General features: G+C 43.3%; 2 protein-coding genes across 6 annotated transcripts in view; both read right to left on the bottom strand.

Annotated features, from left to right (window-relative positions):
- LOC132345758 (protocadherin alpha-7-like) overlaps positions 1-15,116 on the bottom strand; it is a 122,049-nt gene extending 106,933 nt beyond the window's left edge. Inside the window, 2 exon segments of the mRNA XM_059888756.1 lie at positions 12,075-12,190; positions 12,192-15,116. Of these exon segments, the coding sequence (XP_059744739.1) occupies positions 12,113-12,190; positions 12,192-14,462 (2,349 nt within the window). The 5' untranslated portion in view covers positions 14,463-15,116 and the 3' untranslated portion in view covers positions 12,075-12,112.
- The window catches only part of PCDHA13 (protocadherin alpha 13), a 209,250-nt gene that overhangs the window by 143,908 nt on the left and 50,186 nt on the right, over positions 1-15,156 (bottom strand). The gene's annotated exons all lie outside the window — the stretch shown is intronic.

Raw genomic sequence — 15,156 nt, 5'->3', positions numbered from 1 at the left:
CACAGTGCCTGTCAGTTCAGGTTTGCCCCCATCCGTTGCTTTGAGCACCAAGAGAAGCTCTGAAGCGACTTCTCTGTCTAAACGTTTTTTTAGTACTAGTTCGAGCGGTTTTTCCTGCTCATCGTTGCTCGGTACTTCCAGAGAGAAATACTCGTTGGGGATCAGTCTGTAAGTCAACAGAGCGTTCTCCCGGATATCTGCGTCGGAGGCGCCCTCTAGTGAAAAATGAGACTCAAGAGCCCTAGCTTCGGAAATAAAAAGATTTCTGTGTGTCGCTGGGAACACAGGCGGGTTGTCGTTAATGTCCTTCACCTCCACCTCCACATAGAACACCTGCAGCGGCCGGTCCACAATCACCTCCAGGTGGATGCTGCACTCCGCGCTCCGTCCGCACAGCTCCTCCCGGTCGATCCGAGAATTCACAAACAAAATGCCATTCTGCAGATTTACCTCCAGAAGGTCCCCGCGGCCTTTGGATGCCACCCGGAACAGGCGCGGCACCAGCTCCGCCAGCTCCAGCCCGAGGTCCTGGGCGATGCGGCCCACGAAGGTGCCGTGTTTGGCCTCCTCAGGGACTGAGTACTGGACATGATTGCTCCCAGTCTCCCAGGCTGCGAGAAGCAGAAGTGAGAGCAGGAGGCGCCGGGCTCGCCGGCCACCAGATCCTGAAGCTAACATCGCTCCTGGTTAGTAAATCACATTTTCTGAGTAGAAATATGTAGTCCTTTCGAGATCTTTCTTTTGAGTCTTAGTCCTGATATCCCAACTAATCTTAACAATTTGGGTGTGTGTATAGTCTTTAAAGCACCGGAACAGTGACGGGTCTTTCTGTTCCGGGAATAATCTACTTTTTTCCGTTAAAACAATCCTCTCCTTGGAGAACAACGACATCCTGTGGGTCAAAGTGGAAGTGCGTTTGGCGTTCATTCCATTTCTTTCACTTGCTTGGCTTCTTCCTTGATTCCTTCATATTAGTCTGTTTTTGTCAGCCTTTAATTCTTTCATTCCTTGTGTGTGACCACTAACTCTTTAAAGGTGGTTTGGATTTAGAAATTAGAATTCCAAGAAGAGTTCTATTTTTGATATAGACATCTAAGAGAATATACTACTGCACTATTACGTATATGAACGTGAAAAAAATCCGTGTTTGTGAGTTACTAGTGATACGGTTTTTTAAAGACTTTCAGAACTTGATAATTTTGAATGGCCTCTTACTAAGTTTATTTAATTGCTAACACTATAATTTTCTACTGCTTAAACCTTATACTGTGTTAAATTACTCTAAACATTTAGTCCAGTTGTGTACAAGATAACTCAAAATGCCAACTGTCTGTTACCTTCTCAACATGATGATGTTTGGAATCAATGCTAATATGCAACTTCTTCTAAGTTGTCCAAAAACTTACTTACTCTGATGTTAATGAATTCACCAAATACTGACTCCTGGAAATATGAAACATGTTTATCTTTGTCTCATTTAAAAGTTTTTTTCAATTACTAAATCTGCCCAGGGTGAATGTCGTCATCTCCATCCTGAAGGTCAACTTAAATTTGTGTTATATCCACTGTTATCTGTAGAAATAATCTTTCTAATCCCCCCTAAAACCATACTGATCAGAAATCCAAATTGTATTTGTCACTTTGTTCATACCCATTTTATTCCAAAGTTGGCTTAAGGAGACTAGGGTGTAAAGAGCATTCTAAATATCATGTAATCAGTCAATTTTGTTTTCCTCTTTTATCTCAAATTTTTTTAAAACAATGAAATTTGCATAACAATTATTCATCGATTGCAATAAAGCTTATCAGTGTTGTTTTAGAAAAAATGTTTTAATCATTCTCAAGATTGATAAGGAGCTAACTATCCAATATTTGAAATCTTTCCAGGAAGAGGACAGTCATTTGGAAAATCCCATTTCTCTCCTTAAAAAAATTATAAGTGGTTATGCAAAGAAATCTCACATTTCATGTAAAAGTGAGCTACAATATTTATTCTGAACATATTATAAAATAGTGAGTCAATAATTATAACTCTATGCCAAAGATTTTTCATTCTAATTACTTCTCTTTTATTAATTGTGGAAACCATAAATTCAAGACCAACATATTTACCTAGAAGACAGCAGGAAAATTTTAGCATATAGGTGTGACTAAATTCAGAAAGAGATATGACAAGGAAACAAACCTCTGCATATTTGCTGATAGAAATACTCCAGTTCCTATGGGAATGACTCCATGCTGAAGATCTGTTCCACTTTTGGCTTCAAGAGTTGCTTCATTGATTAAGAACATATGAAAGATAGCTTTTAAAGCTCCCACATATCAAGGTTATCATATAGCTAAATCACTACAGTATATTAATAAACCTGTGGGTTCTTCACTCATCTTGAAACAGGCTATCACAAATGCTAAGCCATTGAGAGCCAGGAATACTAATAATTTGCCTCATTTTAATGCCATCTAATACAGAGCATGTTAAACAGAGTTATAAAAATAAGATGTTATAGTTTCAAAACAAATGGACTAACTCCTTTTTTGGCAAGAATGTTAAAAGCAATCCTTGGGGATTTCCCTAGTGGTCCAAAGGTTAGGATTCAGTGCTTCCTCTGCAGCAGGCTCTGGTTCCATCCCTCCTGGAGAAATTAAGATCCCTCCCTCAAGCTGGGTGGCTCCCAGAGGGAGGGGATGAGAGTAATCCTTGACTCAGGAAATTTATATGACTTCATTCTAAAATGTCAGTCCTTCTGAATTGAATGAAAGAAACTGTCCACAAACTTGTTAAAAATATTTATGTTGGGCTTCCCTGGTGGTTCAGTGGTAAGGAATCTGCCTGCTAATATAGAAGATAGGGGTTCCATCCCTGGTCTGGGAAGATTCCACATGCTGCCAAGCAACTAAGCCCCTGCACCACAACTACTGAGCCTGTGCTCCAGAGCCCTGAAGTGGCAATTACTGAGCCCATGTGCTTCAACTACTGAAGCCCATGAGCCCAAAAGCCTGTGCTTTGCAAAGGGAAGTCACTGCAATAAGAAACCCATGCACAGCAATTAGAGGGAAAGCCCTAATCACCACAACTAGAGAAAAGTCTACACAACAACAAAGACTCAGTACAAGCAAATATTTAAAAAAATAAAAAATAGATTTATCTTAATAACAGAGCCACTGGAAGACATTGTCACATTAAAATTTTAAATCAGTAAAAAAATAAATAAAAATGAAAAATATTTTGAGTCCAAAACACTTAATTCCATTTATTAGGACATATTTTATGAACTATCTCCCAGTCTACATACTCCAAGGTGTAAACACTGAAGTTCAAGTATGCATTAAAAGTTATGTTGCACTACACATATTCTTTATTTAAGGAGCAAAACCCACATTTTTATCACAGAGGGAATTAATCATAGCAGTCTTTTTGTTAATGCAATAGAGTTATTTAAATTTTAGATTTAATAATAAAGTACTTTTCTTACAAATATTTGTAACATTAAAAGATACTGGTTTTTGGAAAAAAACATTAAAACCTGCAACACACACCAAATATTTGTACTGGAAAATATAAATGAATTTAGTATACATGGCATTTACTAAAAATTGAAGTATCAATCAAAAGGTGATGCAGAGGGCACTGTAAAGAAAATATAAAGTGAATTTTTAGAAAAAAAACAATATTACAAAACTTATTACAAGAAATCTTTGAGATATTTTATAGAAAGATATGTTCTTTAGACAAAAGAAAGATACTCCAAGAAATATATTTGAGGCGGGGAAACGGGATAAAATATTCACGCAGCAAAGCATGAAAATAAAAAGCAATAACCCACCTTGATAGAGTGGTCGCCTCCAATAGATTGTTCTTCCACTTCCACCTCTGGTTGCGGACACGGAGGAAGACTGGGACTGAAGGCGATGAGGTCGGTCTTGGGCGGCCCCTCGCTGGAGCACACCTTCTGCTGCTTCTGCTGACAGTAAGACCAGCTCCCCACCGCGCTGGAGCACACCAGCCTGGGCTTCACCGGCCCGCACGCGCCCTCATTGGGCGGCGCCGAGCACCTCAGGGCCGTGTACAGCAGCAGCGTGAGCACCAACAGGCTGGACACCGAGCAGATGGCGATGATCAGGTACACATTCATATCCACTAACGCCGTCTCTGCGCCGGCTGCACCAGACAACGCCCGCGAAGAGGCCTTGGGCGCCTGGCCGCTGTCCTCCAGCGACAGCAGCACGGTGGCCGTGGCCGTCAGCGCCGGCTCGCCGTGGTCCTTCACCAGCACCAGCAGGCGCTGGCGCGGCGCGTCCGCCTCGTCCAGGGCACGCGTCGTGCTGATCTCGCCGGTGTACAGCCCCACGCGGAACGGGCTGCGTGCGCCACCCGCCGCCAGCTGCAGCTCGTACGACAGCCACGCGTTGTAGCCCGAGTCCGCGTCCACCGCGTGCACCTTCGCCACCACGTGGCCCGCGTCCACGGACCTGGATACCACTTGGCTCACCGCGCTGGGTCCTCCACCTGGCCCGGACGGCAGCAGCGCGGGCGCGTTGTCGTTCTCGTCCAGCACGAACACCTGCAGCGTCACGTTGCTGCCCAGGGGAGGCACGCCCGCGTCGCGCGCGCTCACCTGGAACTGCAGCAGCTCCAGCTCCTCGTGGTCCAGCGGCTGCAGCGCATACACCTTGCCGCTCTCCGCGTGCACCGACACGTAGCTCGACAGCGCGCGCTCGCCCACGCGTCGCTCCACCAGCGAGTACGACACCAGCGCGTTCTCCTGCGCGTCGGCGTCTCGCGCCGACACGGTGAAGATGTGGCAGCCGGGCGGGTTGTTCTCCTTCACAAACACCGTGTACTCAGGCTGCGCGAACGCGGGCGCATTGTCGTTCACGTCGGCCACCTCCACGGACACGCTGGCCGTGGCCGACAATGAAGGCGAGCCCCCATCTCTCGCAGTCACCACCACCTCATAGTTCGCCACGCTCTCGCGATCCAAGACGCTGTCCAACACTAATGAATAGTAATTCTTGAAGGTGGACACTAGTTTGAAGGGGCTTTCAGGTGTTAGTGAGCAGGTGACCTGCCCGTTGGCGCCGGAGTCACGGTCGGACACGCTGATCAGGGATATGACAGTACCTACCTGAGCATCCTCTCGCACCGGGAGAGCCAAAGAAGTGACAACCACCTCAGGTGAATTATCATTTTCATCCAGGATTTCCACTAGGACGGTGCAGTGACCAACCATGGGTAGGTTTCCTTTATCTGTAACATCTACATGAATTTCGTAAGTGTTACTATCTTCGAAGTCAATGGCATCATTGATTCTTACTTCTCCCGTTCTTTCATTAATTAAAAATTTCCTTCTTATGGTGGGTGGAACCAAAGAGCTAAATGAATATATTACTTCCTTGTTTATCCCTTCATCCGCATCAGAAGCATTTAGCCAAATGACTAATGTTTGGTTCGCTGAATTTTCATACATCTTAACTTCGTACACGGTTTGGTCAAATACAGGTGCATTGTCATTAGCATCTAACACCAGGATCTGCAGAGTAACAGATCCGGTAAGTTCAGGTTTGCCTCCATCAGTTGCCGTTAATAACAACCGAAGCTGAGGGTTTTCTTCACGATCCAGCAGTTTGCTTAAAACAAGCACTGGTAATTTGCCTTTGTCCTTTTTGTTTATAATATCAAGAGTGAAAAACTCATTTGAACTGAGTCCGTAAGTAAGCATTGCGTTCTCTCCAATATCCGCATCAGATGCGCCTTCTAGAGGAAATCGAGAGTCAAGCGGTTGAGATTCCAGAATTGAGAGCTTTTGCTCTGAGGTGGAGAAAACCGGCCGGTTGTCGTTAATGTCCTTCACCTCCACCTCCACATGGAATACCTGCAGCGGCCGTTCCACGATCACCTCCAGGTGGATGCTGCACTCCGCTTTCCGCCCGCACAGCTCCTCCCGGTCGATCCGAGAATTCACAAACAAAATGCCATTCTGCAGATTCACCTCCAGAAAGTCCCCGCGGCCTTTGGATGCAATCCGGAAAAGGCGGGGCACGAGCTCCGCCAGCTCCAGCCCCAGGTCCTGAGCGATGCGACCCACGAAAGTGCCGTGTTTAGCCTCCTCCAGGACCGAGTAGTGGACCTGGCCGCTCCCAGCGTCCCATGCTGCAACAAACAGAAAGGAGAGAAGCAGGCGCCGGGTGCTCAGACCGCTGGGTCTGTTGACCAACATCATACCCTTCTTCTGTTTTACAAATCAATAACTGGGTCATCTAGAACACACCCACACGCTCCGAATTTTCCTATTCCGTATCTTACATTCAATTTTATCAAAATGGCTGAGATCTCCGAATGTAGCTCCTTCCTCGTCCTTGAGAAACAGGATTGAGTCTGTTCTGAAAAGCCATTTTTGTGGAAGACAGCGACATCCGGTGGCTTAATGTGTAAGTACAATTCCATGAGTTTAACAACTCATTCGTATCTTTTCATCCTATTTTCACAAATTCGTATCTTTATGAACTTTCAAAGACACATTATGTTTCTTTTGTATATAATAATGATCATTGTCCATATGCAGTGCAGCATTTTCTTTAATGGAAAAGCACCCAGAAGTAATTCCTTCCAACCATGATTGTCATTAGTTAAATTTGAAGACAACTTTAGTATTTGTATAATACTGAGTGTACTAGCATTTTGTTGGATAACGAATTTAACTCTCTTCAACTTCTAACACAATTCACTCTCTTCATCATTATTTTTATATTAAATAAACCTTATTCAGACATTAATTTCAATCATCACTTCTCTGTGAGGTATTTGCAACTTCTAAATGCCAATCATCACTAGAATGCAGAGAGAAGGTCACAGGCTTCAACATCAGAAATTCCTCTCTTTTTATTCCTAGTCTTCAACTTACTAGCTGTGTGACTTAAGGAAAATAATTTAACCTCTACATCTCAGTTTCCACTTTGATAACATTCATAGAAGATTAATAATAATATGGTGGTTGCATGAATTATGATATATTAAGTGCCTAGGATAGTACTTTAAGGAGAGTGAGTGTTTCATAAATGGCTGTTACTCTCAGCTCACTTCAGCCACATTGTATTCATAAGGCTCAAGATCAAAATTGGCTCTTTGGGAAAAACTGTTACCTATAGAATGGTGTCACCCTATAAAGCCTTTACTATTGCTACTGCACAGGCTGAGCAGTGTTCCTATCTTTAAGGAACAGAAAAGTGCTTATATTGAGAAATTAGTTATACTGGGAGAAGTTTCAGTTTTTTATACACATCTTACATGAGCAAAAAATCTTAATTGTGATTTAAAATAAAATAATGTTATACTTTGATTTCTACTTTCAGAGACAACTAATTTCATCCTTGTCATATTTATGTTTTTTCAAACACCCCAAATATAGAGTTTTGGCATTATCTAATAATTTTGTGTTTCAATAGTTTTTCATCACCTGTGGTAAAAATATTTTATCTCAAAATTCCTGGAATCAAATATTCAGTAACTGAAATTCTCAATTAATACATCTACAATAATGATAAAACCTGAAGTTTCTCCTTTTCCAAAAAGGAAAACTTAGGAGTTTTGTCTGATCCAAAGGATAATTTCTTTGACTATGTTTTTATTTTTAAAAGAAATCAATAATTTTGAACTCTTACAGTTATTAAGAGCTGGAAAATAGAATATTTATGAATATGAAAATTTATAGGAATGAGGGTCAGTTAATTCACTGATGTATGTATGCTGCTAAATTCTGATTTTATGGTCCTATACTCCTTTAGAATGATTCTAGTGTCAAAGTCTATTCAAATCCTGATTTTAAGAGTTACTTTTCTTACAAAACATAATAAAAATTTAAATGAGTTCATCTATCCATACATAATAGCAATGTTCAGTGTGAGCTGTCAATACTATCTGGAGTCTAAAAATAAGTTTATCATTGATTAATCATCTCAACACAAGATAATGATATGAGGTAAATTCTATTGCTGTTAATGAGCATTTTTGAACCAATTAATAGCATAAATGTCCCAATATAAATCTCCAATAATGAATAAAAAGTAGTGTAGTTAAGTTACATCTTGTCAAATAATAAGAACTTACTTTCCCAAGCAACTCATTAGGGCTATTGCATCTAAAACTTCAGTTGGATAAGAGTTAACTGGAATGTTTGCTAAAATACAAATTTTACTGGTAATTTCAGAAATTTGAGATGATGTCTGGGAACCAGAACGTTCAGTTTTGAGGATAGGCTGACCACAGACCCCAGTCTGCCTGGATACCCTCTATGTTTGTCTGCATTCTTGTATAAATCTATATAGTGCCCCTTTCACTTTCAAAAGTGTCTAAATGTCATAACTTTAGTTAGCCCTATCTTGACACTACAATTCAGGGACTGGCATAGGGGAGCTTCATTGTTGGTCTCATGATTCTAGCTTAAAGTGAAGAAGGTTACCTATAGATAAACAGAGGGGTAGTTACTAGGCAGGCGAAACACTGAAATGTCTTCCAAGCTCTCACCTCTCTGTTTTGGACTTTCCCCCTGTTTTGGAACTTCCCAGTTCCCTGAATTATACTGTGCTCGTGCTTCCTGTGGAGAAGGAAATGGCAACCTACTCCAGTGTTCTTGCCTGGAGAACCCCAGGGATCGGGGAGCCTGGTGGGCTGCCATCTATGGGGTCGCACGGAGTCGGACATCACTGAAGTGACTTAGCAGCAGCAGCAGCATGCTTCCTGATGACCCGAAAAATCAATTACTAAGATGTTTACTGATTTGAAAAATTTCACACAATGATAACCCATGTTCTGGGAGGGAATAAAGATTAGTATAAGGGACTAAATTACTAATTATATTGATACAATTAAAAATGATAAAGAATAAAATGTATAATTATAGAAGATGTAGTAAGTACTTAATGAATAATATTAGGTCTAAGATACTAGAAGAGTGGTGGGAATTTGGGGGGGGGAGGAAATGACATTTCTAGTATCCCTCAATCCATATAACATAATCAAATACCTGGACCCACATATAGGTGGCATATGGAAACTGAAAAAGTGCACAGACAGAAATAATTGAAACTATAAGTCTGGATTTAAAGTGTGTTATGCCAATAGACATAGGTTTTATGACGAGTTCTGAAAATACTCAAGTTTTGAAATAAATAGGATGGAAAAAAAGTAGATTGCTTTGTTCAGTTCAGTCGCTCAGTCGTGTCTGACTCTTTGTGACCCCATGAATCACAGCACGCCAGGCCTCCCTGTCCATCACCAACTCCCGGAGTTCACTCAGACTCATGTCCATCGAGTCAGTGATGCCATCCAGCCATCTCATTCTCTGTCGTCCCCTTCTCCTCCTGCCCCCAATCCCTCCCAGCATCAGAGTCTTTTCCAATGAGTCAACTCTTCACACCAGGTGGCCAAAGTACTGGAGTTTCAGCTTTAGCATCATTCCTTCCAAAGAAATCCCAGGGCTGATCTCCTTCAGAAGGGACTGGTTGGATCTCCTTGCAGTCCAAGGGACTCTCAAGAGTCTTCTCCAACACCACACTTCAGAAGCATCAATTCTTTGGCGCTCAGCCTTCTTCACAGTCCAACTCTCACATCCATACATGACCACAGGAAAAACTATCACCTTGACTAGACGGACCTTTGTTGGCAAAGAAATGTCTCTGCTTTTCAATACGCTATCTAGGTTGGACATAACTTTCCTTCCAAGGAGTAAGTGTCTTTTAATTTCATGGCTGCAGTCACCATCTGCAGTGATTTTGGAGCCCAGAAAAATAAAGTCTGACTCTGTTTCCACTGTTTCCCCATCTATTTCCCATGAAGTGATGGGACTGGACGCCATGATCTTCGTTTTCTGAATGTTGAGCTTTAAGCCAACTTTTTCACTCTCCTCTTTCACTTTCATCAAGAGGCTTTGTAGTTCCTCTTCACTTTCTGCCATAAGGGTGGTGTCATCTGCATATCTGAGGTTATTGATATTTCTCCCGGCAATCTTGATTCCAGCTTGTGCTTCTTCCAGCCCAGCGTTTCTCATGATGGACCCTGCATATAAGTTAAATAAGCAGGGTGACAATATACAGCCTTGACGGACTCCTTGTCCTATTTGGAACCAGTCTGTTGTTCCATGTCCAGTTCTAACTGTTGCTTCCTGACCTGCATACAGATTTCTCAAGAGGCAGGTCAGGTGGTCTGGTATTCCCATCTCTTTCAGAATTTTCCACAGTTTATTGTGATCCACAGAGTCAAAGGCTTTGACATAGTCAATAAAGCAGAAGTAGATGTTTTTCTGGAACTCTCTTGTTTTTTCCATGATCCAGCAGATGTTGGCAATTTGATCTCTGGTTCCTCTGCCTTTTCTAAAACCAGCTTGAGCCTCAGGAAGTTCATGGTTCACATATTGCTGAAGCCTGGCTTGGAGAATTTTGACCATTACTTTACTAGCATGTGAGATGAGTGCAATTGTGTGGTAGTTTGAGCATTCTTTGGCATTGCCTTTCTTTGGGATTGGAATGAAAACTGACCTTTTCCAGATTGCTTTGTAGCATATACCAAATGTGTTCTTTGGAAAAAAGAAAAGCACTGAAGTGTTTTATTTTAAGAGATTTTACTAGCACATTTATGGTTATATGGTGGCTCTACTCTCAAAGCCATTCTGATTTTCCTCTGCTGAATTTTTAATTAAGAAATACCTTGTAAAACACCTGACACAATAAAGAATAAAATCCCTGAGTAGAAATACAAGGTGCATTACACAACTACAATGCAAGAATAAAGGAAGTTTTTAAAATATAAATTAGAAAAGAAAATGAATGTTCAGACTAACCAGAGTATGGAGAACCACCAATTTGAAACTCACAATCCACAATCCAAGAATTGTAACTTTAACATGTAATAAATTTAAAGGTGCACAACCTCATCTACAGACTTCTGTCTTTTGGACTATTGAAAGAAAAAAAAATCCTCTTCTAAACTGCTTAAGTTCCATACAGTTAATTTCAAGAGAATTCAAAGTGCAGAATGTAGAATATATTTTAATGCTTGAGCATTATTATATCACTAACAGAAAAAAATTTAAAAGCAGAAAGTCTTCTTGAGGAAAGAGAGTACTTTTCAGGAAGTATTTTCAATGATAAAACATGACTTTCAGGAAATTTTCTAAGTGGTAGAAAAGATTCTTAACCAACACTTTCTTGTGAACTACATTGTCAGACAATGTAAAAAAAAATTTTTTTAACAAGAGGGAATGAGTTATATTTGAAACACTTACATTCAAAATGAGATTCCTAAAGTAAAGCATCTCTTTTCTAGGCATAGAGGAAGGTGCTCATTGAAGTTACAGATACTAATTATTGCTGACCACCATGTCTCCAAAAAGGTAGACAACTAAAAAGTTAACAAGGTCACGGTTACTCATATACCTGCTATAGTAAAGTAAAGTAAAAGTAAAGTTGCTCAGTCGTGTCCAACTCTTTGAGACCCCATGGACTATAGCCTACCAGGCTCTTCTGTCCACGGGATTTTCCAGGCAAGAGTACTAAAGTGGGTTATCATTTCCTCCTCCAGGGGATCTTCCCGACCCAGGGGATCAAACATTGCAGACAGACTTCACCATCTGAGCTACCAGGGAAGCCCACTCACTATACCTGCTATTGGGTTGCTTAAAAACAAAAGAATTAAGACTACAGTACCATGCGTAGTTTAGAATGGTGTTTCCATTTACATAAAGTGTAACGACTAAATTTGTTTACACCTAATAGTTTTCAGGTAAGGCGGCAACAATGGATCAGGAATTCAATATGACTCCCAGAACAGGTTCTAAATAAAATGAATTCAGTCCCAATAAATATCTGTTTAGTGCATGGTTTATAATAATTCTCTATTAAAGTACAAACAAAAAAACTCAAAAAAATAAATAAAGGTATTCACTTTCTGCAAATAAATTTAAACATTCTGGCAGAACTAGGATAAATGGATGAAAACTATTCTAATATACCTTAGAAGATAATTAAGATATTTTTCAAGACAGAATACAAAAATGAACAAATAAAATATTAGAATAACCCACCTTACCAGAGGAGTCCAAAGAAGCCTGTGGATCATTGGCTACAGATCCAGGACACGGAGGCAGGCTGGGGCTGAAGGCCATGAGGTCGGTCTTGGGCGGCCCCTCCCCAGAGCACACCCTCTGTCGCCTCTCCTGCGAGTAAGACCAGCTCCCCATCGCGCTGGAGCACACCAGCCTGGGCTTCAGGGGTCCACACACGCCTTCGCTGGGCGGCGCCGAGCATCGCAGCGCCGTGTACAGCAGCAGCGTGAGCACCAACAGGCTGGACACCGAGCAGATGGCGATGATCAGGTACACGTTCACATCCACTAACGCCGTCTCTGCGCCGGCTGCACCAGACAACGCCCGCGAAGAGGCCTTGGGCGCCTGGCCGCTGTCCTCCAGCGACAGCAGCACGGTGGCCGTGGCCGTCAGCGCCGGCTCGCCGTGGTCCTTCACCAGCACCAGCAGGCGCTGGCGCGGCGCGTCCGCCTCGTCCAGGGCACGCGTCGTGCTGATCTCGCCGGTGTACAGCCCCACGCGGAACGGGCTGCGTGCGCCACCCGCCGCCGGCTGCAGCTCGTACGACAGCCACGCGTTGTAGCCCGAATCCGCGTCCACCGCGCGCACCTTCGCCACCACGTGGCCCGCGTCCATGGACCTCGACACCACCTGGCTCAGCGCGCTGGGTCCTCCGCCAGACCCGGGCGGGAGCAGCGCGGGCGCGTTGTCGTTCTCGTCCAGCACGAACACCTGCAGCGTTACGTTGCTGCCTAGGGGCGGCACACCCGCGTCGCGCGCGCTCACCTGGAACTGCAGCAGCTCCAGCTCCTCGTGGTCCAGCGGTTGCAGCGCGTACACCTTGCCGCTCTCCGCGTGCACCGACACGAAGCTCGACAGCGCGCGCTCGCCCACCCGCCGCTCCACCAGCGAGTAGGACACCAGCGCGTTCTCCTGCGCGTCCGCGTCCCACGCCGACACGGTGAAGATGTGGCAGCCGGGCGGGTTGTTCTCCTTCACGAACACCGTGTACTCGGGCTGCGGGAACGCGGGCGCATTGTCGTTCACGTCGGCCACCTCCACGGACACGCTGGCCGTGGCCGACAACGAAGGCGAGCCCCCATCCCTCGCAGTCACTACTACTTCATAGTTCGCTACGCTCTCACGATCCAAGGCACTGTCCAGGACCAGCGAATAGTAATTCTTGAAGGTGGACACTAGCTTGAAGGGGACATGAGGCGTCAGAAAACAGGTCACCTGTCCATTTTCACCTTCATCTCCGTCAATCACACTGATCAGGGCGATGATTGTCCCCAGCTGTGCATCCTCTCTGATGGGGAGCCAGAGAGTTTTGATAGTCAACTTAGGAGCATTGTCATTAACATCCAAAACTTCCACAAGAACTGTACAGTGACCAGTCAGGGGTGGGTAGCCTTTATCAGTCGCCTCTACTCGGATTTTGTAGGTTTTTCTTTCTTCAAAATCGATGTGTCCTGTAACTGTAATTTCCCCACTTACAGGGTCTATGTAGAACTTAAATTTTATATCAGGAGAAGCGTCACTAGAGAATGAATAAATAATATCCGCATTCAAGCCTTCGTCTAAATCTGAGGCGTTAAGTTTAATTACCAACGTTCCATTAGGGACATTTTCTGCTAATTTCACAGCATAGAGTGTTCTATCAAAAACTGGAGCGTTGTCATTGGCGTCCAGCACGTTGATGAGTAACTGAACGGTGCCAGTCAGCTCAGGTTTGCCTCTGTCAGTGGCCGTGAGCACTAAATGAAGTTCCGGAGATTCTTCCCTGTCTAAAGGTTTGCGTAATACAAGACTGAGAGGTTTTACCTGTTGGTCGGTGGTTGGTACCTCCAGAGAGAAATACTCACTGGAGCTCAGCCTGTAAGTCAACAGAGCGTTCTCCCCGATATCTGCGTCGGAGGCGCCCTCTAGTGGAAACCGAAAGTCAAGCGGCCTGGATTCAGCGATAAACAGATTCTTTTGTGTCCCCTGGAACACAGGAGGATTGTCGTTAATGTCCTTCACCTCCACCTCCACATGGAACACCTGCAGCGGCCGGTCCACGATCACCTCCAAGTGGATGCTGCACTCCGCGCTCCGCCCGCACAGCTCCTCTCGGTCGATCCGAGAATTCACAAACAAAATGCCATTCTGCAGATTTACCTCCAGAAGGTCCCCAAGACCTTTGGAATCCAACTGGAACAAGCGGGGCACCAGCTCTTGCAGCTCCAGCCTTAGGTCCTGGGCGATGTGGCCCACGAAGGTGCCGTGTTTGGCCTCCTCCATAACTGAATAACGAACCTGGCCACTCCCTGTCTCCCAGGCTGCGAGGGTGACAAACAACAGTAGTAGATTCCGGTTCCCTTGGTTACCTTGACTTGCGCACAGCATTTCAAATAGTCGAGCTTATTTCTTCTTAGCGAAAAATTTCTCAATATTAAGGGAAATCTTCTGATTCCGTCAGTTCCATCCTGCTGTGTTCGTCATCGTTCTGCACTAGGAAACTATAAAAGACTCTAGCATATTTCCTAAGCCTCAAAGATGGCTGTCGCCTTGGATCAGAGAATTTCTCGGCGGAGAGTGACATCACGTGGCCCAAAAAGTAAGTACATACTCCATGGCTGAACATTTTACCTTATCCTAAGAAATTTTACTTCCTTCTCTGAATTTTTTCTTAATCATTAATGAAATAGAGAACAGTATTTGAGTCTTGTTGGAGGCATTCTAAATTAAGTACCTCTAAAAGTTTAGTATAAACCAAAATTGTGAACTTTTGTCATCTGAGAAAACATTCCACACAATTTTAAAATAATCACAGAAATGAAGTAAAAATAAAAATGATCGAACAACCAGGAATTTTAAAGTGGAAGATTCTTTCATCTTGTAATTCAGGATCTTCCACATTTATAGATTTAGGGTTTTGGCTATAAGATTTTGGTGACTATTTCCAGGGTCTCTAGGAAACCCTACCGTTGAGAAAGAAACTCTCACATGTCTGAAAAAATAATTTAGGAAATTGAGCAATTAACTGAGTATTTTCTTAAGTAATTTTATGAATTGAATGTATGTAAAATGAGAACAGAAT

The sequence above is a fragment of the Bos taurus genome, chromosome 7 (assembly GCF_002263795.3).
Source record: "Bos taurus isolate L1 Dominette 01449 registration number 42190680 breed Hereford chromosome 7, ARS-UCD2.0, whole genome shotgun sequence".
In the NCBI taxonomy this organism is placed as follows: Eukaryota; Metazoa; Chordata; class Mammalia; order Artiodactyla; family Bovidae; genus Bos; species Bos taurus.
This window is presented reverse-complemented; position numbering and strand designations above follow the sequence as displayed.